The sequence below is a fragment of the Engystomops pustulosus genome, chromosome 1 (assembly GCF_040894005.1).
Source record: "Engystomops pustulosus chromosome 1, aEngPut4.maternal, whole genome shotgun sequence".
Taxonomy (NCBI): Eukaryota; Metazoa; Chordata; class Amphibia; order Anura; family Leptodactylidae; genus Engystomops; species Engystomops pustulosus.
The window spans coordinates 292,094,349-292,119,693 of record NC_092411.1 but is presented as its reverse complement, the minus strand read 5'-3'; the positions used below and the strand labels follow the sequence as shown (position 1 = coordinate 292,119,693).

General features: G+C 42.8%; 1 protein-coding gene and 1 long non-coding RNA gene across 2 annotated transcripts; one reads left to right on the top strand and one right to left on the bottom strand.

Moving 5' to 3' along the window:
* Window positions 1-964: 964 nt before the first annotated feature.
* On the bottom strand, window positions 965-20,945 carry LOC140113633 (vomeronasal type-2 receptor 26-like). The gene is made up of 4 exons (XM_072132652.1): window positions 20,830-20,945; window positions 5,515-5,742; window positions 4,122-4,245; window positions 965-1,907 (listed from the first exon to the last, which is right to left on the bottom strand). The coding sequence occupies exons 3-4, from the start codon at window positions 4,237-4,239 to the stop codon at window positions 1,003-1,005; spliced, it is 1,023 nt and encodes a 340-aa protein (XP_071988753.1). The 5' UTR covers window positions 4,240-4,245; window positions 5,515-5,742; window positions 20,830-20,945; the 3' UTR covers window positions 965-1,002.
* LOC140113622 (uncharacterized) lies at window positions 18,943-20,736 on the top strand. Its single transcript, XR_011852727.1, has 3 exons — window positions 18,943-19,047; window positions 19,273-19,374; window positions 19,656-20,736. It is a non-coding gene; the product is annotated as an uncharacterized lncRNA (long non-coding RNA).
* Window positions 20,946-25,345: the final 4,400 nt, after the last annotated feature.

Genomic DNA, 25,345 nt, shown 5'->3' with positions numbered 1-25,345 from the left:
ACCTCCCGGGGGGGGGGGGGGGAGGTAAATATACTGTTTGTTCTTTTTCTCACCAGACTCACCAGTCACCAGTCTTATACTGCACCAGATTTATCATGCAGCATCAGACACAATGATTAATTTTGTACATCAGAAGACTGGTGTATTTCTACCGTCCTCTGGTCTTTTATGCAGGGCCAGTGCCAGCACTCGGTGTACCTGGACAAATGTCGGGGCCCAGCAGTCTTGCAGCGAATGGTGATAGAGGCTGTATATAATGAACCCCTGGGTGGCTGTACATAATAAAACCCACAAAGGGACTGTATATAAAATATAGAAAAGTCTCTAAGTTTCTGGGAACATGAGTTCACTGTAAAGGGACCACTGAGGGTCTGTCGCCCAGGGGCCTACTAATACCTTGAGCCGGCCCTGTTAAAAAGCAACACATTTAAACATCTCCCCAAGTCCTTCAATCCAATTCTATTCATTTTATGTGTTAACCTCTCATAAGGAAAGCACCTGACACTGCATGAGACATATAACTACTCACACTTGTCTAAGATTCTCACAGATATGTTTCACAGAAATCCTTCACTTAACTGGTCTTCAATACAAGTTAATCTTATTCTAAAGAGTTTAATTCAGTTTACAATTGGTTGTTTATTCTTTCTGAAAGAGACAAGTTTTACGATTGTCCCAAGTCGTAACACAAGGGAAAATGCCTTCATGGTAGCAGTGGAGGCAAAGTTTTCCTTTTCCCATTCTGTTAAATGTATTTGCACATTTCATACCCAGAATTCTCAGCAGAGCATATCTGACCTTATGGCTCTGTACACCTGTTCAGATGGCCTGCAAATGCAAACCCCTTTCATTCCCCTTCCTCACACTTAGTGTAGGGTAAACTCACCAAAAAAACAAGAACATAATTTCAATGTGAAATGTAAGTTTATTATTTTATACAACTTGTATTTGCTGCCGTATGAATGATAATATAGAGAAGTGACTATTATTATTTGGGATTATTCAATATTTTTTCCCAAACAGAAATTCTTTTGTATTCATTTTAGATTTAAACAAAATTAAATAACATTTGGGGAAAAACACACAACCTAAAAGTCCAGTACTGGAGGCCAGAACAGCGAATACCTCCACAGCCACCATGTATTTCCCTCTGGTGCTCAGATAAGCCGGGATCATGGCGATCCAGACACTGCAGAACAGCAGCATGCTGAAGGTGATGTACTTGGCCTCATTAAAACTGTCCGGTAATGTCCTCACCATGAAAGCCAGAACAAAGCTCACAGAGGCCAGGAGACCCAAATATCCCAATACAGAATAGAAGCCAAAAACAGAACCTTCATTACAGCAAATGATGATCCTTCCCTGATAAGACTGAGTGTCCAGGTCCTGGAAGGGAGGAGAGACTAATAACCAGACAGCACAGATAACAACTTGGATAGATGAACCCAACAACACAATGGTGTAGGGCAGCTTCACACCCAACAATTTTCTCCATGGGCTTCCGGGATTGCTGCATTTAAAAGCAACACAGACCATGATAGTCTTGGCAAGGAGTGAGGAGATGGCTACAGAGAAGAGAATTCCAAAAACGGGCTCACGTAGTCTGCAAGTTACATTACTTGGACGGCCAAGAAACAAGAAGACTGAGAGGAAACTGAGAAAGATGGAGACCAGGAGAAGGTAACTCAAGTTCCGGTTATTGGCTTTAGCAATGGGAGTTTCCCGATGCTTAATAAATATAGAAAATATCAAACCAGTGACAAGACAACCAACAAGTGATAGAAAGGAAAATACAGAAGTGATTGCGTCATTTTGATAAGAGATGAATTCAATGATTTTCGGTTGGCATTGGTCTCTCTTCTCATTTGGCCATTCATTACTTGGACATTTCATACAACTCTCACTATCTGAAATAAAACAAAAAAAATTCTGTTTCAAAATCAGATTCTTTGACCCCAGAGGACACGAAAACCCCGCCTCCAGCATTATACATGTCCCTATCCATTAATAATAATATTCTAAACATAATGGGGCAGATTTATCAAGTGTCTGAAAGTCAGAATATTTCCAATTGCCCATGGCAACCAATCACAGCTCCCCTTTAAAATATTCATGAACACTGGTGAAATGAAAGCTGAGCTGTGATTGGTTGCCATGGGCAGCTGGAAATATTCTGACTTTCAGACTGCTTGATAAATCTGCCCCAATGTTGTCATCATTACAGTCAATGGAATCTTATAATGAAGCTCACGAGTAAGAGAAGTTTGTTATAAGTTAGTTAGTTATTTCTTCTCTTCTGCCACAAACTGATGGTTGTTGATTTCAGAAAAAGCTCTAGTTGACAGAACCTTCTGAATGGGTTCCGGGCTATATCCCTTGACTAAGCTGTGTGGGTGGTTTCATCTTCTGAGCTTGGGGTTTTCAGGTGTGGGTTTGAATGATGGATAGTCAAGCCGGTAATCTGAAAGGGCGCTGTCCGGGAATTCATAAAACATGCGTTCCTCAGGTCACTCAGGGCCGGTTATACTTTCTCCTGTTGCTGTGGTACTATTGTATGTTTGTGTTTTGCTGGACCTCTTACCTAAAAACTTATTCCTGAGCCTGTAACCCCTGCCTGATCCAGAACCCTTAAGCCTAGCCTGATCAGGAACCCCAAACTTGTATTACCTATAAATCACAACCCTTCCATAAGTAATCATTCCACAATAGCTCATAATAAATCAAAAATTTATTTAATTCTGGCAGCAAATGGCATAAAACATGCAATTAAAAACATAATCTAAAAACATATCAGAATTTATAGACAGTGTGACATGACAATGCATAAAATATACATTAGATCTAGGGGTTTAAATTAATCCAAATTACCCATTTATCAAAAACATTGGAATGGTACAACGATCAATATAAATGGACATGAATTTATAAAGTGCACGTGAAATAATTAATCATACAAATAACATCAATATTTGTCCTGCATATCTCAGCAAAAAGTCCTAAAAAATAGATGGAAAATACTTAATACCAACCACTGGCCATTGTACACTGCCACAACAAAGTCACACTGCCCAGCACCCCAACGCGCGTTTTGCACTCAATTTTGGCAAAATTGGCTTGGGATCAAGTACTTATTTCCCCCACTGTATAGTGTATATATTTAAATTAGCACAAGTACTTCTTGTAAACAAAGTGGATGCACAAAATCTACAAGTGTATATAAAATCATATGCAATACAACCTAGAAAGCCACTTAGATAGTAAATAGAGAGAAATTCTGCCGGGCATCCACCCCAGTGTTTCCACCCCTTGAAAAATATTGATTCTTCTCAACGTACATCGGGGTGTATGGCAGACGGAGCACCTCTACATCCAGTAAGTGGCTTTCTAGGTTGTATTGTTGGTTATTTTATTTACACTTGAAGCTTTTGTGCAGCCACTTCCTTTACAAGGGACATTTGTATTTGTTAACACCTCACATATTGGGTCACATTTACTTACCTGTCCTTTCGCGATCCCCAAAAGTGCATTGTCGGACCAGAATGCACATCTGCCGCGATTCTCAAAGATTGTGCGCCTGATCTCCTGCATCTGTAGCTTCCCCACTCAGGTCCGCCGCAGTTCACTATCTTCTTCCGGGTTTTTTTTAAGTGCTTGATCTTGCGACACAATTTTAAAGTTTAATCCTGCGCTGAGTCCAAATCAGTCGAATCGTCCGACGGCACTCCCCCCCATTTCTGTTGCATGAAAGCCAGCGCAGCCATGCCATAATCCAATCGTGCGTGACACAATCCCCAGTTAAATATCTCTCACAGCCGCGCAATCCCCGAAAACTTCAGAAATCAGGCGGAGTGCAGTCCCTTGGACTCTTAGTTAATTAACCCGATTGTATGCATTTGTGGCATTTGTAGAATGTGTATTTTAATCATGATTTATACTAGTGTGTTTGCAATTATTGTTATGAATGCTGGATACTCGATTCTTGTATTAATGACCTATTTGTAGTTATATCAAGGAAAGCCCCTTTAAGAGGGTAACAAAATTGTTTGATTGTAAAGGGTCTCCATGAATCACTGCATATAATAGCATTCTTATCCTCATCACATACCGTGCACATCATGTACCTGTTATATTGGAGATCTCTCCTTCTGAACACGGGACACAGTCGTAGCAGCAGACGTGGATTGTTTCTCGAGGCTTTTTCCTGCTTCCAGGTAAGCATGGGTCGGAGCAGCGGGACATTGGGGCCTATAAAGGGGAAAAGGAAGTTTAGAAACTTTTTCCCTTGGAACTAACGAAAGACAGTGTGTAGAAAAATATGTCCCAATGATTGACAGTTCTTCTGATGTTGTATGAATGTCATCATAGCACTTTTGTGGCTTCGCTACCATTGGACACACAGAATTCTGGATTGTTCCTAAATTTGGATTCATTCAGGATTAAGGGTCTTCTAGTACAGCCTGGAAAGTCTATGAGGGCCAGAGAAGTGGCAGGAAGGGAAAAGCCTTCTAGTGCCACAATCATACTTTGACATGTAGGGTATTGCCCTACTTGTAAGAAGCAGCACAACAGAATGTAAGATGTGTTTTCTCCTTTTATCCCGCATGAACATGTACATTTTAGGACTAAATAATCATGTAGTCAAAATTTTAAAATTCCATACAGAACCTCCATTTTGTTTTTATTCTTGTGAGAAGCTTAAAGGGTTAAGAAGCTTAAAAAAGGCAGTTTTTAATAGTTTGAGGGGTGCAGCTTTAATTTTGGTTAGTTTCTTATAAATAGAACTTTTAAAACAATCATGAAGATGAATTGTCCTCTAAAAAAATTGAATGTGAAATGTACTTAAAATTTTGGCAAATTGCTGTGCGAACTATAAACCTCCTAACGTCTTAATAAAATAACATATAATAAATGATGTCTACATAAAGCAGAGGTATGGATAATGTTAGTAGCAACCAATTTTAATCTTTGGGGAGTGGATACTATTCTTTAGGCTAGCTGATTGGATACGTCCCTCAGCAGGAGGAAGGGACCCGGTGATGTCATTGTCCATATAAGGAAAATGATATCACTGGGGAAACACCCCATACATCAGCAGTAACCAATCACCGGCTGCTGCCATTGTGCACATTCAGGAGGAGGAGGGCCCCCAGGCAATGTATACCACTGTATAAGCAGACAGTGACAAAACGGCTAGGTCACATCTTGCTGTTTGTTGCGTAATAATATACTTAATATAATGAATGTAAAGAAAGTAATTTTAGTAACTACACAAAAACCCATCTCATACATAACCCACCAATACTAGTGTCCTGAATCCAAGAATCTTGGTCATAGTTTCATCTACTATGCAGCAGTTTCCTGCTACCAAGGCAACGTTACATTGAGGGGATATACTTTCTATTTAAGGTTATAATTTGTAACTAAACATATTTTATACAAGCACAGAACAAAAAGAAGACCAAGTTTTTGAGCATTTACTAAAACAATGAAGTATATGGGACTCCCCGCTCCTACCTCTCTTGTTTGCTTCCATGTTATTGCCTTGTTGTCCAGATGAAGCTGCTCCCCATTCACAGTCCAAGGTGTAAAGTTCCCGACATCAACATCCAGTCTGGTTGCCTTATCCTTATAAAACCAATTTGTTATCTTGTATGCGTGGACAGTCTCTCCATTCTCATCAAAGTAATGAGCAGAGGATGCGGAGTCAGGAGACCCTCTGATCAGTTTCAGGTAGTGATGTAACTTGAATAAGAAAGATGTAGCAGGAAATAAATGAAGTTATTCTTTAGTAAAGTGCAGGCAAAATACCAACATGATTCCCCATGTCCAGGGCTGTCGAACAATTCAATTAATAGCCACTTGAGATCAACTGTGAATGTAGGAGCTGCCTGACAACCCAAATAAGTGCAGGGCCTCTATGTAGTAGAATGACTCCTAGATATGTCACAATGTCTAACTGTGGTGCATCTTGGGGTTTCTCAATGACTCCTCCAAGTACACAGAGGTTACCCCTAAATACACCAAAAATAATAGTGCTCCATCTTGGGGCTCCCACTGCACAAGAGGGCAGGACTTCTCTGGCTATAAAATAGTCCCTGAACTTCAAGGGTAAGTAATAGAAAGGTAGAACTATAGTCATAAATACACAGATCACAACAGACAAGTAAATGACACCTGTGAGAGGTCCTTGGATCACGTAAGTTGGGAATGTGTCCGGCACTCAGTGTTCATTGTGAGGGAATTTCACTTACTTTGAAAAATATCCCATTACTATTTATGTTTGGGTTCAGCCGTGACACGTGTTTAACAATAGCAGTGGTTAAAGGAAAGAGGAAGCGCTATTGCTCAACACGTGTCAGGGCTGTTTTCGTGTGGTGTCCATTCTTTGGTATTAATGTATCTCTGTATTGATGTAACTATGCCGAAATTTCTTTTGTTTCCAATGCATATATATTTATAGCCGTAAACGTATCCTGCTTATGATATGTGCCCATTACCTGTATGGCTTACAGCATATTAGACTATGGGGCAGATTTACTAAGGGTCCGCATGTCAGATTTTCCAACATTTTTGGGGATTGCACTGCTGTGACAGGTATTTAGCAGGCGATTGTGTCACATGTGTTTGAAATTTGGCGCAGCTGCACCGGTTTTCATTTGACAGAAATTGGGGGGCAAGCCGTCTGACGAACCAACGGATTCGTACTAAGCACGGGATTTAACTTCCAAATTGTGTCGCACCCGAAGCACTTACATGCACCAGGAAAAAGAAGGTGAACTCCGTCGGACCTGAGCGGGGAAGCGACACTTGCCGGATATCGGGCGCACGATCTTAGTGAATTGCGGCACAGTGCATTGTCGCTAGACAATGCACTTGATGTGAACTCCTCCGGACGGGTAAGTAAATTTGCCCGTATATGTGATATCTTACTAACCTAATGGCAAAATTTGCCATATGAATTATGACTTTTTAACTCATTGCTACATTTTTAAGCTTATTGAATGACTTTGATAAAGATTTGAAATGATTTCTATGTTGAAACTAAAGTCTTGTTCGAATTTTTGGTCATCTTTCTCCTTACTGGCAGGATGTCCGATGGGGAGTATCTTCTCACCTTTTTCATGTGATGTTTCTGATATTTTGAGTATTTATCACTGAGAAATGAGAACATGTCATGCAGAGCTTGTGCCATGACTTCTACACTGTGATACAATTGTGGAGTCACCCCTGAAGACAGTAAGTAACCGAAACTTGGAACATCGTAGTTAGAAGAACCATTGGTGTCATCCATGAAATCAAGAGAATATAAGGAATCATTCTGATCATTTCCAGACAGCGAGTCTAATATCTGCCAGGAATTCAGAACATAAAGCATTATAGAGTGATGAGGTAATTGTTTCTCAAGGTCTTCAACTTCTGGAATAGGTGCTGATAAATAGTCTATGGCTAAACTTCCATTAAACTCTGTGTAGTAATGTTTCACAATGCGGTAACCTGAGGTCCAGGAAGGAGAAAGAATGAACGTTTTACTATAAAAGACGGTTTTATACTGTTGAAAAAATAGATTTATAAGTGGAGTGAATGTCCCGCATAATATTATAACTCTGACGTCTGACTTCTCTACAATAGCAGGAAGTTCAATGTTCATGTCATGATACTCTATGGTGAAGGCGGCACAGATTCCCGATTCTTCCATGTACTTCTTCAGTATTTGCAGTTCATTCTTCCCGGCATCGTCATTTGATATTATTATTCCAACCCAGGTCCAATGAAAGTGCTGCAGCAGTTTGATCATTGACCCAATGTGGATGTGGCTGTTGTGTACCGCTCGGAAAACACGCGGATAGAGAAGTCTATCGGTCAGGGAGTGGTCTGTAGCCCCATAACTGATCTGTAACACAGGAAGAGTCAATCATGGAATAAGTCTGATATTTTTTGTGTTCTATACAGAATAACTTTTGCTCCATTCATATTATTTTGTATATAAAGGAAATTTCATGTGTTCAAGTTCATAGGGGAATTATTTCTAAATGTATATTGTGGCAGAGGGGGATATTTATCATATGCCAGCGTGCGCCAGCGTATGATAGCCCAGCCGCTGCAAATTCCACCTCTTCGTGTATCGGGCTGCCAGCAACGCAGCGTTTATCCTACACCAGGCAGGGCCTGGCGTAGAAAAAAACGCATCCGGCGACTTTTCACGTATGAAAAGTCGCCGGCAGCAGCGAGGGCGCAGGCGTAGGGACAGTAACGCCCCGCGCCGGCCCACTCCCGGCTCCACTCTTCTCGGCCAGCCGTGCCCCCCCTTCACGCCCCTTCACGCCCCACTGGCGTGAAGGTGGCGGATTGGGGAAAATAATCGCAAAAGCTAGCAATAAGCTAGCATTTGCGATTATTTCAGGGCCTCTGTGCCACTATAGTATAGAGTGCTTATCTTTTTACAGGTATTAGGTAATAGTTATGTCAAAACCAATGTGTATTTAAACTGCCTATATGTTAATGATCCATAACTAGTGTTGAGCAGACCTGAAGCATAAAGTTTGGGTTCATACCGCATTTTGCTGGCTTAAGGCCCACGTTCGGGTCTGGGTTGGTCTCACCCATCCCCTCTGTTATGCCCTCAATCGCTGCTGCCAGGTTAAGTATTTAAATGACGAATTTGCCAGTGGCATTCACATCTCAGCTGCAGAATCATGTCTTTGCCCGTTTCCTCAAAAAATAATCTTTTTTGAGCAATAAACGTCATGACTATTCAGGGGTAGAATAAGACTGCCATGGGCCTGGGCTATGAGAATATTATAGCTCCTACAAATCTGAAATACATTTACTACATATGGTACTAGGATCAAACTTCTTGTGGAATGAAGGATATTCCCCTTCTTTCTGCTTTCAACCTGGAGTTTCAAGACCCTTAGAAATCCTTCAAAGGTCCTGAAATGGCTCTTGTGTACACGGATATTGAGAGTAAGAACAGATTAATGTGGATTTCATGGGGAAAGGTCAGTTTAGATGGCCATGGGCCCCTATGAAGGCTTGAGCCCCGGCTACCAACCTGATCTATTGTATCAGTAAATTTAATTTTAGTGACTAGTGCGAGGCAGTTTCTAATTAAGCAAATAAAAATATGGGATGTATCAATATCTCATTATAAGGACATAGTTTTTTCCCTATACAAGTCACTAGTCAGACCACACATGGAATATTGTGGACAGTTTTGGGCACCAGTGTATAAAAAGAACATAGTAGAGCTGGAAAGGGTGCAGAGGGGGGGGGGACTAGAATATAATGACAGATTACAGAAGCAGAGGCAGTTCTACCATCATCAAGGACCGGGGCCAACCTCTACAGCTGGAGGAGATTAAGTTCTACATTCCCCATACACAGGGGCACCCTCTATTCCTAGAATAGAGGCTGTCCTACCATTACCATAGAAAAGGGCCATCCTTTATGGTTGCAGAAGTAGGGGTTTGATCATCGCCATAGACAGAGGGCATCCTCTACACCTAGAAGAGAGGCAGCTCTACCTTTGCCATAGACCAGGCATCCTCTACTCCTGGAGGAGAGGAGGATCTACCATCATCATAGACAGAGGACATCCTCTACTCCTGGAGGAGAGGAGGATCTATCATCACCATAGACAGGGGGCATCCTCTACACCTAGAGGAGAGGCGGTTCTACCAGCACCATAGACAGTGGGCATCCTCTACACCTAGAGGAGAGGAGGTTCTACCATCACCATAGACAGGGGGCATCCTCTACACCTAGAGGAGAGGAGGTTCTACCATCACCATAGACAAGGAGCATCCTCTACACCTAGAGGAGAGGAGGTTCTACCATCACCATAGACAGGGGGCATCCTCTACACCTAGAGGAGAGGCGATTCTACCATCACCATAGACAGGGGGCATCCTCTACACCTAGAGGAGAGGCGGTTCTACCAGCACCATAGACAGGGGGCATCATCTACACCTAGAGGAGAGGTGGTTCTACCAGCACCAAAGACAGGGGGCATCCTCTACACCTAGAGGAGAGGAGGTTCTACCATCACCATAGACAGGGGGCATCCTCTACACCTAGAGGAGAGGAGGTTCTACCATCACCATAGACAGGGGGCATGCTCTACACCTAGAGGAGAGGAGGTTCTACCATTATCATAGACAGGGGGCATCCTCCACTCCTAGAGGAGAGGCGGTTCTACCATCACCATAGACAGGGTGCATTCTCTACAACTAGAGGAAAGGGAGTTCTACCATCACCATAGACAGGGGGCATCCTCTACATCTGGAAGAGAGGAGGTTCTACTATCACCATAGACAGGGGGCATCCTCTACACCTAGAGGAGAGAGGGTTCTACCATCACCATAGACAGGGTACATCCTCTACACCTAGAGGAGAGGAGGTTCTACCATTTCATAAAAAATGCAAACAAACATTTTTTTTTTTATTTGATGTTGATCCAGAGAGTTATTCTGATGGCATGTGGGGTCATATTATAGGAATATAATATTCAATATAGGAATAATGAATAACTAGCGGATAATTGAGGGTCTGACTGCTTGAGCCCCACCGATCACTAGAAGACCTCAAGCTTTTTAGGGATTGCAGATCCTGTTGGCATTAAAGTGTCAGGACAATTATGCACCTTTGGACTCAATTCTATTGTATGGGAATGACAAAAATACTAATTAAAAAATATTGCTCATCTATCAATGACTGCTTTCATAAATGGTTACGGGGTGACACGGTACATGGGCAACACCAAACCCACCCATTAGCGAGAATGGGATCCACATTCTCTGAAGAGTTGGTGGTGAAATTCTAGTGATCAGTTGATAACAAGTTCAGCTAATGATCAGCTAGTTATCACTTATCCTGTGGGTAGGGGATACATTTTTACCATGGGGCCACCCCTTTAAGCCAAATAGAATATTTGCTAGTTGGCTTAACACTGACCTGTGTATATCCATATAAGCCAAGGATCTGAGCTGCAGGGACAGTGGTAGATGAGTGGTGGTCTCCAATGACCCCGGCCAGGGGGCCATGACCCTCACAGGAGTAGTTGGGTATCAGCTTATCCCGTCCAGACAGAAGATGTAGAATATATTTCACAGCCAATCTCATATCTAAACATGTGTCGAATATATGATATCCCAGAGTAATATTGGGTAAAATGTCTGGATTCTTGTTAATTTTGTCAATAGCAAAAAGAAAGACCATAGAGTTTACTGTTCCTTGAATGTGTTTCCTGTACATATTGAAAGCATAAAATATGATTCCTTGGTCGTACAAAATGCTCTTATAGACAGTAAGAAGTGTCCTGCAATCTATGCCCCAACCAATCTCTGCCTGAAAATCTCATTTCTATCGTCCTTTAATGGAAATCTACAATGAAAATCCAATCTGATAAACCAAGGACACTTACTCATAGATCCGGGCACTGTGACCATGGTAATCTTATATTTCTTATGCATGACCTAATCCTTCTAAAATCAAATCAAATTATGCTAATTACCAGAGGCATTACCAAAGGCATTATTCGGTGCAGAATCACAGGCTGTTATACTATGCAGGAGCACTTTCCCCTTCCACTGTGTGCTGGAACTTTCTATGCTACAGTGAAATGACATGAGGCAGTGGGAGGGTGGAAATGTCAAACAGGAGTACGAGGAAGGGGGAAAACCACAGAGCGGCTCTGGAAAACGCACCAGTAGCCCTTCTGGCTCATTAGCATAATTTAAAAAGTAGATTTTAGAAGGAAGGAGGTCATGGATAGCCAATATAAGCAGATTACTATGGTCACAGTGCCTGGATCAATGACTAATGTCCCTTGTTTATCATGATGTATTTTGATGGTGGATTTTGTTTAATATTTACACCGAAAAGATGAGCAATAATGATCTAATAATCGATCCTGTCATTTAACCATAGACTTGAAATTAACTGGATCCGATCCTTACTGGACTATTTTGTTTTATACCTCCCCTTTCCTGACCAACAAGATTTTTTTTACTCAAAGTTTTGAAGGAGATGAGCGACCACTGGAAACCAGGGTCTAAATTAAGAAATATGCCCATTAACCCGGGATTTAAAAATACTTTTAGCAAAGTTCATACTAAAGAGATCTTGTGACCACATATGTGTAAATCACTGACAGGTTTTATCTTACTGATTTATCAATCAAGCTGAAAGGAAAGCTGACCAGTGCACACTACTCCACCTCTCCTGCAGACTTCTCTCCACCCGGCCTGCAGACTCCTCTCCGCCTGCCCTGCATACTCCTCTCCGCCTTCCCTGCAGACTCCTCTCCGCCTGCCCTGCAGACTCCTCTCCGCCCGCCCTGCATACTCCTCTCCGCCCACCCTGCAGACTCCTCTCTGCCTTCCCTGCAGACTCCTCTCCGCCTGCCCAGCAGACTCCTGTCCGCCTGCCCTGCAGACTCCTGTCCGCCTGCCCTGCAGACTCCTGTCCGCCTGCCCTGCAGACTCCTGTCCGCCTGCCCTGCAGACTCTTGTCCGCCTGCCCTGCAAACTCCTCTCAGCCTGCCCTGCCCTCATCTCCACCTGCCATACAGACTCCTCTCTGCCTGCCCTGCAGACTCCTCTCCGCCTGCCCTGCAGACTCATCTCCACCTGCTCTACAGACTCCTCTCCACCTGCCCTGCAGACTCCTCTCCGCCTGCCCTGCAGACTCCTTTCTGCCTGCCCTGCAGACTCCTCTCCACCTGCGCAGCAGACTCCTCTCTGCCTGCCCTACAGACTCCTCTCCGCCTGTCCTGCAGACTCCTCTCTGCCTAACCTGCAGACTCCTGTCCGCCTGCCCTGCAGACTCCTCTCGGCCTGCCCTGCAAACTCCTCTCAGCCTGCCCTGCCCTCATCTCCACCTGCCATTCAGACTCCTCTCTGCCTGCCCTGCAGACTCCTCTCTGCCTGCCCTGCAGACTCATCTCCTCCTGCCCTACAGACTCCACTCCACCTGCCCAGCAGACTCCTCTCTGCCTGCCCTGCAGACTCCTTTCCGCCTGCCCTGCAGACTCCTCTCCGCCTGCCCAGCAGACTCTTCTCCGCCTGCCGAGCAGACTCCTCTCTGCCTGCCCTATAGGCTCTGTGAATCAGTCTATATTTAATTATCCATAGCCCTTGGCGAAGAAAATGTATGCATCGACCTGTTAAAATTAAGGATGAACCTAAGGGAGAAATCTTTAAGAGAGCTGAGAAATGCCCCCAGCCAGTGCCGGTGTAGTGGGAAGGCAGCAGCATTACACAGGAGCTCTGCAGAGTTTATCAGAGTCCTGACCAGAACCATGATCATAGATCACTCCTCATATGTCTATTCTTCTAAGTATGTGTATTCTCCATGAAGTAACAATTCGAAATCATCCATTTTTGTGCTTCTGTTTTTTCTCTAAATAGTTATGAATAAATTGACAAATTGGTGTTGCCAGACTCTAACCGTGTCCCATCCTACTGCTAACTAACACCACAAAAACCTTAGTTTAATCACTTCATTGTCAAACCTAATACAGTTTTCTTGATCCCCTAAAGATCACTATTATGCCACCACAGAAGCCAATATAGAAGCAGTGTCTCCACAGTAGCCAGTATAATGACAGTGCCCCTAAAGTAACCTATACGGTAAAAGTAGCCCCACAGGAGCCAATATAGTCACAATGCCCTACAGGAACTAATATAGTAACATTACCCCCACAGTAGCCAATGCAGTAACCACAGCCCCAAAAGAACCAATATAGCCGCAGTTCCCTTTACATTAGACAATATAGCCACAGTACCCCTACAGTAAGCAATACAGTAACTGTTTCCCTACAGTAGCCAATATAGTAACAATAACCCAAAACTAGGTCACAGAGTAACAGAAACTCCACAGTAGCCAATAGTGTATCAGTTCACTTATAGCAGACAATACTGTTATAGAGCCCCCACAGCAGTCAATTAGATCATATGATATAGATAAAACTGTAGTTTATCATTAAATGAAACAATAGTTGTACTTTTCAGAAGAATGGAGCTAACACCAGGAGACAAGTGGTTAAACATCTGATCATGATCTGATCACACACACTAAACTCCAACTATACACATATGTTCTGACCCAAATGCACAGGAAATATGCACAACATCATATTAATAATCCCCCAATGTTTTGGATTACAGAAGGTTGTGAGAAGTGATGAAACAAAATGTTATTTTTTCTTCATATTTCAAGTTTTATTATTATATCAAAAATAGAAGAAGACACATAAAATCATGAATCAATAAGGAGGGTAACATCCACCTAAAACAAGACATAACTGCCCAATAGAGGAAAGTCATGTTCATAGCAACAGGAAAGAGATAACGTGAAGAGAAGGAGAGTGAGAGGGTGAGAAAAGGACGGCTGATTGGGAAGGACAAGTCACCTAGGGGGCATCAGGGTCATAGGATCCAAGAAGTTTCCTATAAATTGGGACGGAACAGAAACCAATCCAGGTCACCATGTGAGGGGCCAGAAGAATGAGAATGTATAAGAATATTATTGTCTTTAGGTTCCATTGTGTTGAGTATAAAGACAAGAACAACTTGTACTGTAGCTGCTGCTCTATTGTATCCCCCGCTGTGTGAGATTAGCTACTGAATTATAGGGAAATTATACTCTGCTTCATCTAAAATCAGGATTGAAGTCGTGTTGTATTACGTGATGATTATGGTCTACGCATTATTGACTATTGAGATGTTGTATTTATAAAGGGAGTCATCCAAACAGGGGAAATTTAAGTTTTTTGACTCTTGGCAAATACTGCATTTAGATGTTACCTTCCATGACCCAACGACTCAGGATAATTAATAAAGATTACGTATTACTTATGGATTGTAAGCTCTTGTGAGCAGGAACCTTGTCATTGATGACCATGACTTACTCTGAGCACACAATGGACCTGTAAGGATCCCCTGGAAGTGCATGGTCCTGGCTGCTTGTGCACTCAGTCACCAATCCCCCGATGATGATGTCTCCGTCCTGGTAATACGTTACAGCTTCGTCACTTGTCTCCCTGACCCTGAGGTAACAGGCTGGATGGGAATCCTCAGATATGGTCAGAGTCACCAGTAATACAGTGACATAGAAGATAACATTACCAACGTTAGATGAAGCTCCAGGACCGATCATTACATCAGCTACAATACATGAGCGATGAGGGAAGGCGAGGAAGTAACACATGAGCCCAGAGAGCAGGGCACACATCATCAGCTGCATTATACAGGGCAGCAGCATCGCCTCTCCTTATATACAGTGTAGTGGGATATACTATACATGGTGACAGATATAGTCCTCCACCATCGCCCGGGATCTACTCCCAGATGACTGCAGCCTGAACTGTTTCTATCATTTTACAATCCGCTCATTCTACTATTAAAACAACTGGAAATAATGGTTGAAGGATTTTTAACCATTGAGATTCAGGAAACCAATAACCTTGTGCTATAGCAGACAGGACTTCTTGACTAGGCCCCAGTTCTTCAAACTCAGAGGAGCCTTATGTATCCATAGGTCCTAATTATGTTACATGTTTTAATTAAATTAAATGTATCCTTTTATCATCCATTCACTGCATAGTAGATAACTATCTGATTCCCCAGGAATGGTGGTGATCGATGCTGGTGTTGAGGGACTCCATGACTCACCACAAGATAAGCAGAAACATATAGGAGCTCATTTACTAAGGGCTCCGCGGCCGCACTTTTTCCGTTTTGGCCGAATTCTGCAGGGATTTTGGCGCATACGATTGGATTTCGGTGCCGGCTTTCACAAGACAGAAATTGGGGGGCGTGGCTGTCGGGAAACCCGACGGATTCGGAAAAACGTGGAATTTAAAAAACGAAGTGTGTCGCAAAATCAAGCACTTACAGCGGGGAGAGGATGGTGAACTCTGGCAGACCTCGGCGCAGCAGTGACACTTGAAGGAAGTTGTATATGAACTGGAAAGAAAAAAGAGGAATGTGCCATATGACAATACAAGAGCAAAACCTTTATTCAATACAAAACAAAGCAAATCTCCCAGCATAGGGATGATAGAAGACATAAAAACATTTAAAAATGTACCAAGTACATATCAAACCATATAGTTGGTACTGCCAGGTAAGGCAGTCCAACAAACCATTTCCTCCACCGACAAAAAGGAGGTATAAGAACCACCCTTGATGGTATATAGGTCAAACAAATAATATCTTAGTAGGCACACAATACAAGCTCTAATATAGATAATACAGTAGTAGAAATATCACAATGGTCTTAAAAGCAATGTGCTATCCCTATTGTATCTAAAGGTAAGTCAAGAAGAGCGTATATGTGAAGTGTCCATACATTACAAGTCAGTAAGACAGGTCAGGAAGCTGTGTGGGACAAAGTCCCATGCTGTCCACAGTCAGGGTGGTTCGGTCGGTGGATTGGAAAGGGAGGGCTCCCCACGCGTTCCTTCTCCAAATGGAGACTTCCTCAGGGGTTGAAGTGCCCTTTCAGACATCAGACCCCCATATATACCCCCCGTCGTACCTGCAAACACCTGCCAGCTTGATTAGCATGTCTACCGGAAGTGACGTCTTCCAGCGCCGAAACCGTAAGTGACGTCTTCCAGTACCGAAGACGGGACTTTGTCCAGAGGGACAAGACGGACTTTGAAAGGGATAGAGCCTTTAGGTGGACACATAGAGGCAATTACAGACCCCGACCGAGTAGAGCCCCTACCACTGACAAAACCACTGAACAATCATCGAGTGATGATTTTTTAGTAACAGATTCAAGCGATGGGGACACAAGATCAGAAGGGGCAGGCGGAGATCAATCAAATCTCAAAAAACGGACTCGACGATACAAGGGACCATCCCCGTTACACAAACGAGACAAACGGAGGAACAAGAATTAACAACTTGTCAAATGGAAAATAGTAACTCCAATTCTGGAGACTTACAGATCATCAACCTTTCCAATTACTCATTATCACCTGCAGAAGTAAACGTCCTAAGTAAGGGTCTCACCTTTTCCCCTATGTGCCCACTTGATAAGTTCGAACTAATTAAAGATGTCTTTTTATTTTGTCGGCAGTTAGCTTTCAAAATTTTATATCAGCAACCTTCCCTGCTGGATGAGGTTCCGGATGCGGATCGCCAGACACTCCGAGACTTATTGGATCTTCTCCAAGAAAACGAGACATCTGCCAACACAGGTAGGAGGATTTGTCCCCTACGACTACCCTCACAAGCTACCCCCAATTTGGCCTTAATACCTGCAATACAACTATTTTACAATAGTGTGTTCCGTGACATTAATTCCCTCCCTCCCAATCGTCTTAGTGGCGAAAATCTCTCTGAGGATGAGAGAAAAGCCATTATGACCTTAAGATCGAACCAGGCCTTTTTGGTCAAGGAGGCCGATAAGGGGGGTAATATTGTCCTATGGCCAATCGAGTTATACTTGACTGAGGCGAAACGACAACTGGACAATCAACAGTATTATGCATTACTACCCTCGGATCCAACATCGGTCTTCCAGAATAAACTGAAACGACTCCTGGACTCTGCATTGCAATACGGGATTATTGTGAAGAAAGAGTATGATTTTATGATGGTAAACAACCCCAAGGTCCCCACATTCTACATGCTGCCCAAGAGCCATAAGTCCTTAACCTGTCCACCAGGACGCCCTATAGTGTCAGGAATAGGGGGACTTTGTGAAAAAGCGTGTAGTTACGTTGATTATTTCTTGCAGACCTTGGTCCTGACTTTGCCTTCGTATATCCGAGATTCGACTGATCTCATCCAGAAAATTCAACACACCCAGACCTCAACCAACACGTGGCTGGTGACACTAGATGTGGAATCCCTTTACACCAATATTGCACACGCAGACGGGGTGGCTGCAGCCGGATATTTCCTGGACAAATTCAGCACAGGTGATAGAAGGCATGATTCTTTTTTACTTGACCTCCTAGAGTATGTCCTGAGACATAATTATTTTACCTTCGATCGTCGGTTTTACAAACAAATATCGGGAACAGCGATGGGGGCACGGTGCGCGCCCTCCTACGCCAACCTTTTTTTGGGATGGTGGGAGGGCGAGCACGTGTACCCATCGAATAAATTCCAACGGCATGTTAAAAGTTGGCATAGATTCATTGACGATATCTTGCTATTATGGGACGGATCTCTGGAAGAGTGCCAAGAATTTATCTGTGAGCTTAATGATAACCCATGGAATATCATATTAACATCTGATTTTTCACAGGACAAGGTCAACTTTTTGGATTTGAAGATCACCAAGTCAAATGGCGGGCTAATTACGAATCTCTACCGCAAGAAGACGGCTACCAACAGCCTGCTACATCACAGCAGCTTTCATCTGGACCATTTAAAAACCGGCATCCCTGTGGGACAATTCATCCGAATAAAAAGAAATTGCACCCTACAGGAAGATTTCCGTAAGAACGCATCAGAACTGACAGGGAGACTTCGGAACAGAGGGTACCCCAGAAAAACAATTTCAAATGCCTATATTCGGGCCCGTGACTCGAGGAGAGAGGACCTCCTGACCACCAAAAACAAGACGTCTGAATTCCACTTAGGTGTGGTGACTACATATAACAACCGATGGTCTGAAATCCGTGCCATCCTCTCTAAAAACTGGAATATCCTACGGGCCGAACCACGTCTGCGACCCCTGATATCTGAAAAGCCCACACTTATAGCCAAACGGGCCAGAAATCTAAAGGATAGCCTTTCCAACAGTCACTTCAAACATCCAACTCAACCATTGGGAAGAGGGTCTAAATTGAATGGCTCCTATCCTTGTGGAAGCTGCTCTGTCTGCCCATTATTACCAGCTTCTCGGGAATTCATGCGTCCCACTTCAGCTAAGAAATTCCCTCTACGAAACTACATAAACTGCAGATCCAGAAATGTTGTCTATGCCCTGATTTGTCCGTGCAGAAAATCTACGTAGGGCAAACTACACAAGAATTGAGGAAACGTACACAACAACATCTATCCAGCATTACCAACGCAGGTACGCATTTCTCACAGGGAAAGACACTTTCCACGGTTGCAGCCCAATTCCGCAACTTTCATGCCAGCAAGACTAGAGGTCTCAGTGTTGTAGGTTTGGACCAAGTTACGACCAATATCAGAGGAGGGGACACCATCCCCGAATTGCTTAGACGGGAGGCACGTTGGATTTACTACCTGGGGACGCGGGCACCTGATGGCATTAACGAAGACCTTTTATTCACAGGTTTTTACAAGAATAGGTAGAAGATCTCCAAGTATGCACTCCGCTAAGAATTGAGTGGCGAAAGAAGCATATCACAATTTGGAACATGGTCAAGATTTATGGGTAAGCTCTCATATACACTGTTCCCCTTTTTACACATGCATTCCCTTCACACATATTATCTTATATAGTCCCTAGTATACTATTCTTGCCCCTACTTTAGGATTGGACAACCATATACTCACCCCTCCAATATGGGTCCTGTACCCCTTGTAGTTTTGAGCCTCCTACAGACTCAAAAACCCACCTTTAGTTATGGGACTCTTATAGTCCCCCTAACACTTATTTTCCCTTCTTCACAAATCACTAATGTATGTTTTCTGTTTTCCTTTCCGATTTACAAGTACTTACCCATTTATGACCAACAACCTTACTTCCACCACCCAAAGAACTGCGGAGATACAGCATATGGTCGACCAAATGTGGGAATTTGACTCCGACCCTGGAACCTTCCTCTATCTCTCCTATTTTGGATGCCCCATCTGAGCCTTGAGAAGAATTTTACACCCACGAAGCTCCACCAATAGACCTTTTCAAATATATGCAGTTGCATCAGCTCCTGACATGGACTTACCCCCACTGACTAAATGGAACACAGGGATCAAGCTAAATAGCACTGTATCACTTCTATACTGTGATTTTTGGGCAAATCTTAATGCCATATAATATGTTAAACCCTCTGGGATAGGGATGATGAACCTCTTTTAACTTTATGACCTGTTGTCTTCTATACTCAACATATGATATCGACCCCCATTGGGTGCCCCCCGTCGTGCTTTCTTTCCTGCACTAGCTTGCATATCTATGATACTTACCATATGACGCCGCCTCGCCCGCTACCTATAACCAATTCATTCTTACCCATTTTTATGGGATATTACTACTTTGTGCTTCAATGTCTCTGATATATACGGACTATATGCATTTTACTTCTATGCTACCTTGTTATATACGCCAAATCAGTACCTCTTATGCACCCCTATGCACGTTTAAATGCACTTTAACGTATTGGAAACATTATTTTCATGTTCACGAAATAACCAATATTAATATCGACGTATGTCTAACTTACTAATCCTTTGATTATACCTGTGTAACTCGTGTGACACTTTAATAAATTATTTATATTTTGTACTTCGTCGTTTAAACTGTGTATATATTGATACCAGTTCATTGTACCTATTTATGGTTCTGAATATAGGTGTATCATATACTTTCTTCTTTTCTTTCTTTAACTATATCTTTGAGGGATATCGTATCCCAAAGTATAAGACACAGATTTTGTGCAAATTGACTTCATTGTTGTAAATCTAGAACCTTGGGCTTGGTTGCCTACTTTAGCACAACGCACTCTCTAGTATTCTTTATATCGCCGAATCTTACTAAATGCCACAAATGATCCAACCTTTAAAGACTGCACTAGTCCTTGTGTCCATTGTCCCTTGCGAACCAGAGGAGGACATGTGCAATGAGTATTTGTATATCTGTTGCTTAACTACCAAATCTTGCGACACTTACCGAACTTTGACACTGGATGACGTCACTTCCGGTTTCGGAGCTGGATGACGTCACTTCCGGTTTCGGTACTGGAAGACGTCACTTCCGGTTTCGGTACTGGAAGACGTCACTTCCGGTTTCGGCGCTGGAAGACGTCACTTCCGGTAGACATGCTAATCAAGCTGGCAGGTGTTTGCAGGTACGACGGGGGGTATATATGGGGGTCTGATGTCTGAAAGGGCACTTCAACCCCTGAGGAAGTCTCCATTTGGGGACAGAACGCGTGGGGAGCCCTCCCTTTCCAATCCACCGACCGAACCACCCTGACTGTGGACAGCATGGGACTTTGTCCCACTTTATCCCTCCTGACCTGTCTTACTGACTTGTAATGTATGGACACTTCACATATACGCTCTTCTTGACTTACCTTTAGATACAATAGGGATAGCACATTGCTTTTAAGACCATTGTGATATTTCTACTACTGTATTATCTATATTAGAGCTTGTATTGTGTGCCTGCTAAGATATTATTTGTTTGACCTATATACCATCAAGGGTGGTTCTTATACCTCCTTTTTGTCGGTGGAGGAAATGGTTTGTTGGACTGCCTTACCTGGCAGTACCAACTATATGGTTTGATATGTACTTGGTACATTTTTAAATGTTTTTATGTCTTCTATCATCCCTATGCTGGGAGATTTGCTTTGTTTTGTATTGAATAAAGGTTTACTCTTGTATTCTCATACGGCACATTCCTCTTTTTTCTTTCCAGTTCATATATTGCTATATATGTGCCGATAGACATTGTATAAAGTTTAGGTTGTGCTAGGTCCTCTACATATTTTCATACTTGAAGGAATTTGGACGCACAAGCTTGCTGAATCACCGGAAGACCCGATCCTCGCCGGAAAACGCACCGCTGTATTGTGATAGGACCGGGTAAGTAAATGAGCCCCATAGTTTAAGACTCTTTGGGTTTGGGCCATACTACTTTCGGAATCAGCTGATATATGCCGTCCCAGAGATCATTTAGAAATCGCCGAAGTGTGCTTCATGAAGGCCTGTAACAACTGTAATGTATCCCTGCATTAATTTCATTAATTTCCACTTGGTTTCATGGTCAAAGACAGACACATGGTCTAATACAGAAGCAAGAATTGTATTGCAGTATTCTGTATGAGTGATCAGACACTCTAGGGCAGTGATGGAGAACCTTTTAGAGACCGAGTTCCCAAACAACAACCAAAACCCACTTATTTACCCTGATGTGCCAACATTTCATTTTAAAAAGTAACTTATTGGTACCTGTTTTTCCACTTCTTTAATTGTATCGCCCACTTTAGCCCACCAATACAGTTGAAAGAAGGAGGGCAAATCCAAACTATCGTTGTAGCTTCTCTCCAGGGTCTCTCTGTTTAGGAAGAATGGTGGGTCCAGCAGGAGGACCTCCAAAGATAATGCAGTTCTATCAAAACCTTCTCACTTTCCAAACAGCCAATGAAGTGTTGCTACTTTTTTTTTAAATTTGACCAGTGTCTCTTCCGGTGGTAATAACTTTTCAACGCTTTAAGATATCTCTGTGATTTTGAGATTGTTTTCTCAAGAGACATTGTAGTTTATGTTAGTAGTGTCATTTCGGTGATCCGTTCCTTTTTTGGGGGGTAAAAATTCAAAAATTTAGGAAAAATTTAAAAAAAAATGACTATTTTCAAAGTTTCAAATGTTATACTTTTTAGACAAAAAGTGATACCACAAATTTTTTTTGATAGAAACCTTTTGCCATTGGTCTTCTTTTCATATCCATTATTTGTTCTAAGTTTCCATTTTTTTTATGGATGTGAGAAGGTTTGAAGTTTTAGTAGCAACTTCTCAGATTTTCTTGAAATTTGAAAAATGCGAACTTTTTGGTGATCAATTCAGTTTGGAAGTGCCCTATAAAGGCTTCTGTACTATATAACCCCACAAATAACACCATTTTATAAACCTAACATCTGAACCTATTCAAATCAGCATTTAAGAAGTCTGTTAACCCTTTAATTATTTTTCCAGAAACATATGAAAATGGAGTGGAAATTTTGAAATTTCAATTTTTGATTTCAATCTTTCCAATTTAGCCCTAAAATGGATACATTCAGAAGGAATTTGAGGTAAATATATATTCCTAATTTCTTGCCCTGCTTCTTCCGAGTACGGTAATACCAGACATGTGGATGTCAGCTGTTGTTTCACTGCACAGTGATGTCCAGAACAGAGTTAGTGATACTGGGAATTTGGAAGGCCAATTTGGCTGCAAATATTTTGTGGTGCCACAGTGTAATTGAAGAGCCCCTCAAGTAAAAGTACAATAGAAAACCCCCCAAAATGTCACCATTTCGGAAACTAGACCCCTCAAAGAATTTATCGGTGGTTGTGTTGAGCATTTTAACCCCCGACACGCTGGTCAAAATTGAATGCAAATTAAATGGTGCAGAGTAAAAATTGCGTTTTTATCTCAAAAATGTCATTTTAGTGCCTCATATACTGTGCCCAACCCATGCCACTTTAGACAAACACCCCAAAAATCATTCTGCGGGTTGTCCCGAGTACAGCAATACCATACATGTGCCAATAATTTACAGACTGGGCACACAGAAGGGATGAGAACGGAAGGAGTGACATTTTGATTTCCCAGCTCTGTTTTCACACGTTTGGATTTGGAGTGCCATGTCATGTTGGCAGGGCCCGTGAGGTGCCAGTGCAATAGAAACCCCCAATAAATGATACCACTACGGAAACTAGACCCCTCAAAGAATTTATCGGTAATTGTGGTGAGCATTTTCACCCCCAACACGCTGGTCAAAATTGAATGCAAAGTAAATGGTGCAGAGTAAAAATTGCGTTTTTATCTCAAAAATGTCATTTTAGTGCCCAACCCATGCCACTTTAGACAAACACCTCAAAAATCATTCTGCGGGTTGTCCCGAGTACAGCAATACCACACATGTGCCAATAATTTACAGGCTGGGCACACGGCAGGGGTCAGGAAGAAAGAAGCACAATTTAGGTTTTCAAGCTCCGTTTTCACTAGATTGGTAATGGGGGGGGGGGGGGTACCCCGAGGTACCAGTACAATAGAAACCCCCAAGTAGTGAACCCATTTTGGAAAGGGCACCCCTCAAAGAATGTATGTAGGCTTGTATGAGCATTTTAACCCCTAAGGTGCTGGCTCAAATGTAATACAAAGTGAGTAGTGCAGAGAAACAATTGTATTGCAATTTATCAAATATGCCATTGAAGTGACAAAAGTATTTTGCCCAACTCATGCCACTGTGCAAAAACACATCAAAAATCATTCTGCGGGTTACCCCGGTTAGGGCAATAGCCCATAGGAGGCAATAATCTGTAGAATGGAGACACGGCAGGGCTCAAAAGGGAATAACTTGTTGGAGCACAGACATTGTACATTTTTTTTTTCTTTTTGGCATCATGAAAGATTTGTAGATGCCAATAGGGGCCAGTACAGTAGAAACCCCTAAGAACTGACCCTATTTTGGAAACTTCAAAAATAGGACCCCTCAGGTCCCTGACTTTTTGGGCCATCCTGGCATTAACTTTGACACGACAGGGCTCAGAGCTGTGGACTTTTTAAAGTTTTTTTTGATGAGGAGCTGCTGAATATTATTATATTTCAGACAAATCTCTACGATGCACAGCATATGCCCCACGTCCTTTTATGCACAACCCTACAGGTGGACCCCTGTCACTGCAGCAGAGATGCACAAGTATTGGGGCATAATACTCCTCGTGGGGATAGTAAAGAAGCCTTCAATCAGGGACTACTGGAGCTCAGATATACTGTACCACACCCCCATGTTCCGCATGGCAATGAGCAGGATGCGCTTTGAAGCCATCCATAGGCATGCCCAGGCATATACCCCGCCAAACATGTGAGCATAGACGAGTCCCTGGTACAATTCAAAGGGAGACTTCACTTCCGCCAGTACCTGCCCAATAAGAGGGCAAGATATGGTGTGAAAATGTATAAGCTGTGCGAAAGTTCATCAGGGTACACATACAAGTTCAGGATATATGAAGGGAAGGACTCCACTATAGTGCCCCCAGAATGCCCCCCCTTCCTGGGTGTTACAGGGAAGATAGTGTGGGATTTAGTGCACCCACTGCTGGACCAGGGCTACCACCTCTACCTGGACAATTTCTACACCAGCACCACCCTGTTCAAGTGCCTCACTTCCAGAAATACTGCGGCATGCGGCACTGTACGCAGAAATCAGAGAGGTCTCCCTAAGTCGCTGCTTGGGCAAAAACTTAAAAGGCACGAAAGCAGGGCACTATGAAGAGACTCTGTATTGTGTGTTAAGTACAAGGACAAGAGAGAGGTCCTTGTATTAACCACAATACATGAGCACACCACCACCCCTGTCCCAGTACGAGGTGCCAGTACAGAAACCCCCAAGCCAGACTGTATTTTAGATTATAACAAATACATGGGAGGGGTGGACTTGTCTGACCAGGTGCTTCAGCCGTACAATGCCATG

What these genes read in the sequence shown, in the direction of transcription:
- LOC140113633 (XM_072132652.1), bottom strand. Translation starts at nt 4,239, where the DNA reads ATGTCCCGCTGCTCCGACCCATGCTTACCTGGAAGCAGGAAAAAGCCT. An exon ending in AGAGATCTCCAATATAACAG is followed by an intron (nt 1,908 to 4,121) that starts GTACATGATGTG and finishes GTTTTATTTCAG; the next exon opens with ATAGTGAGAGTTGTATGAAA.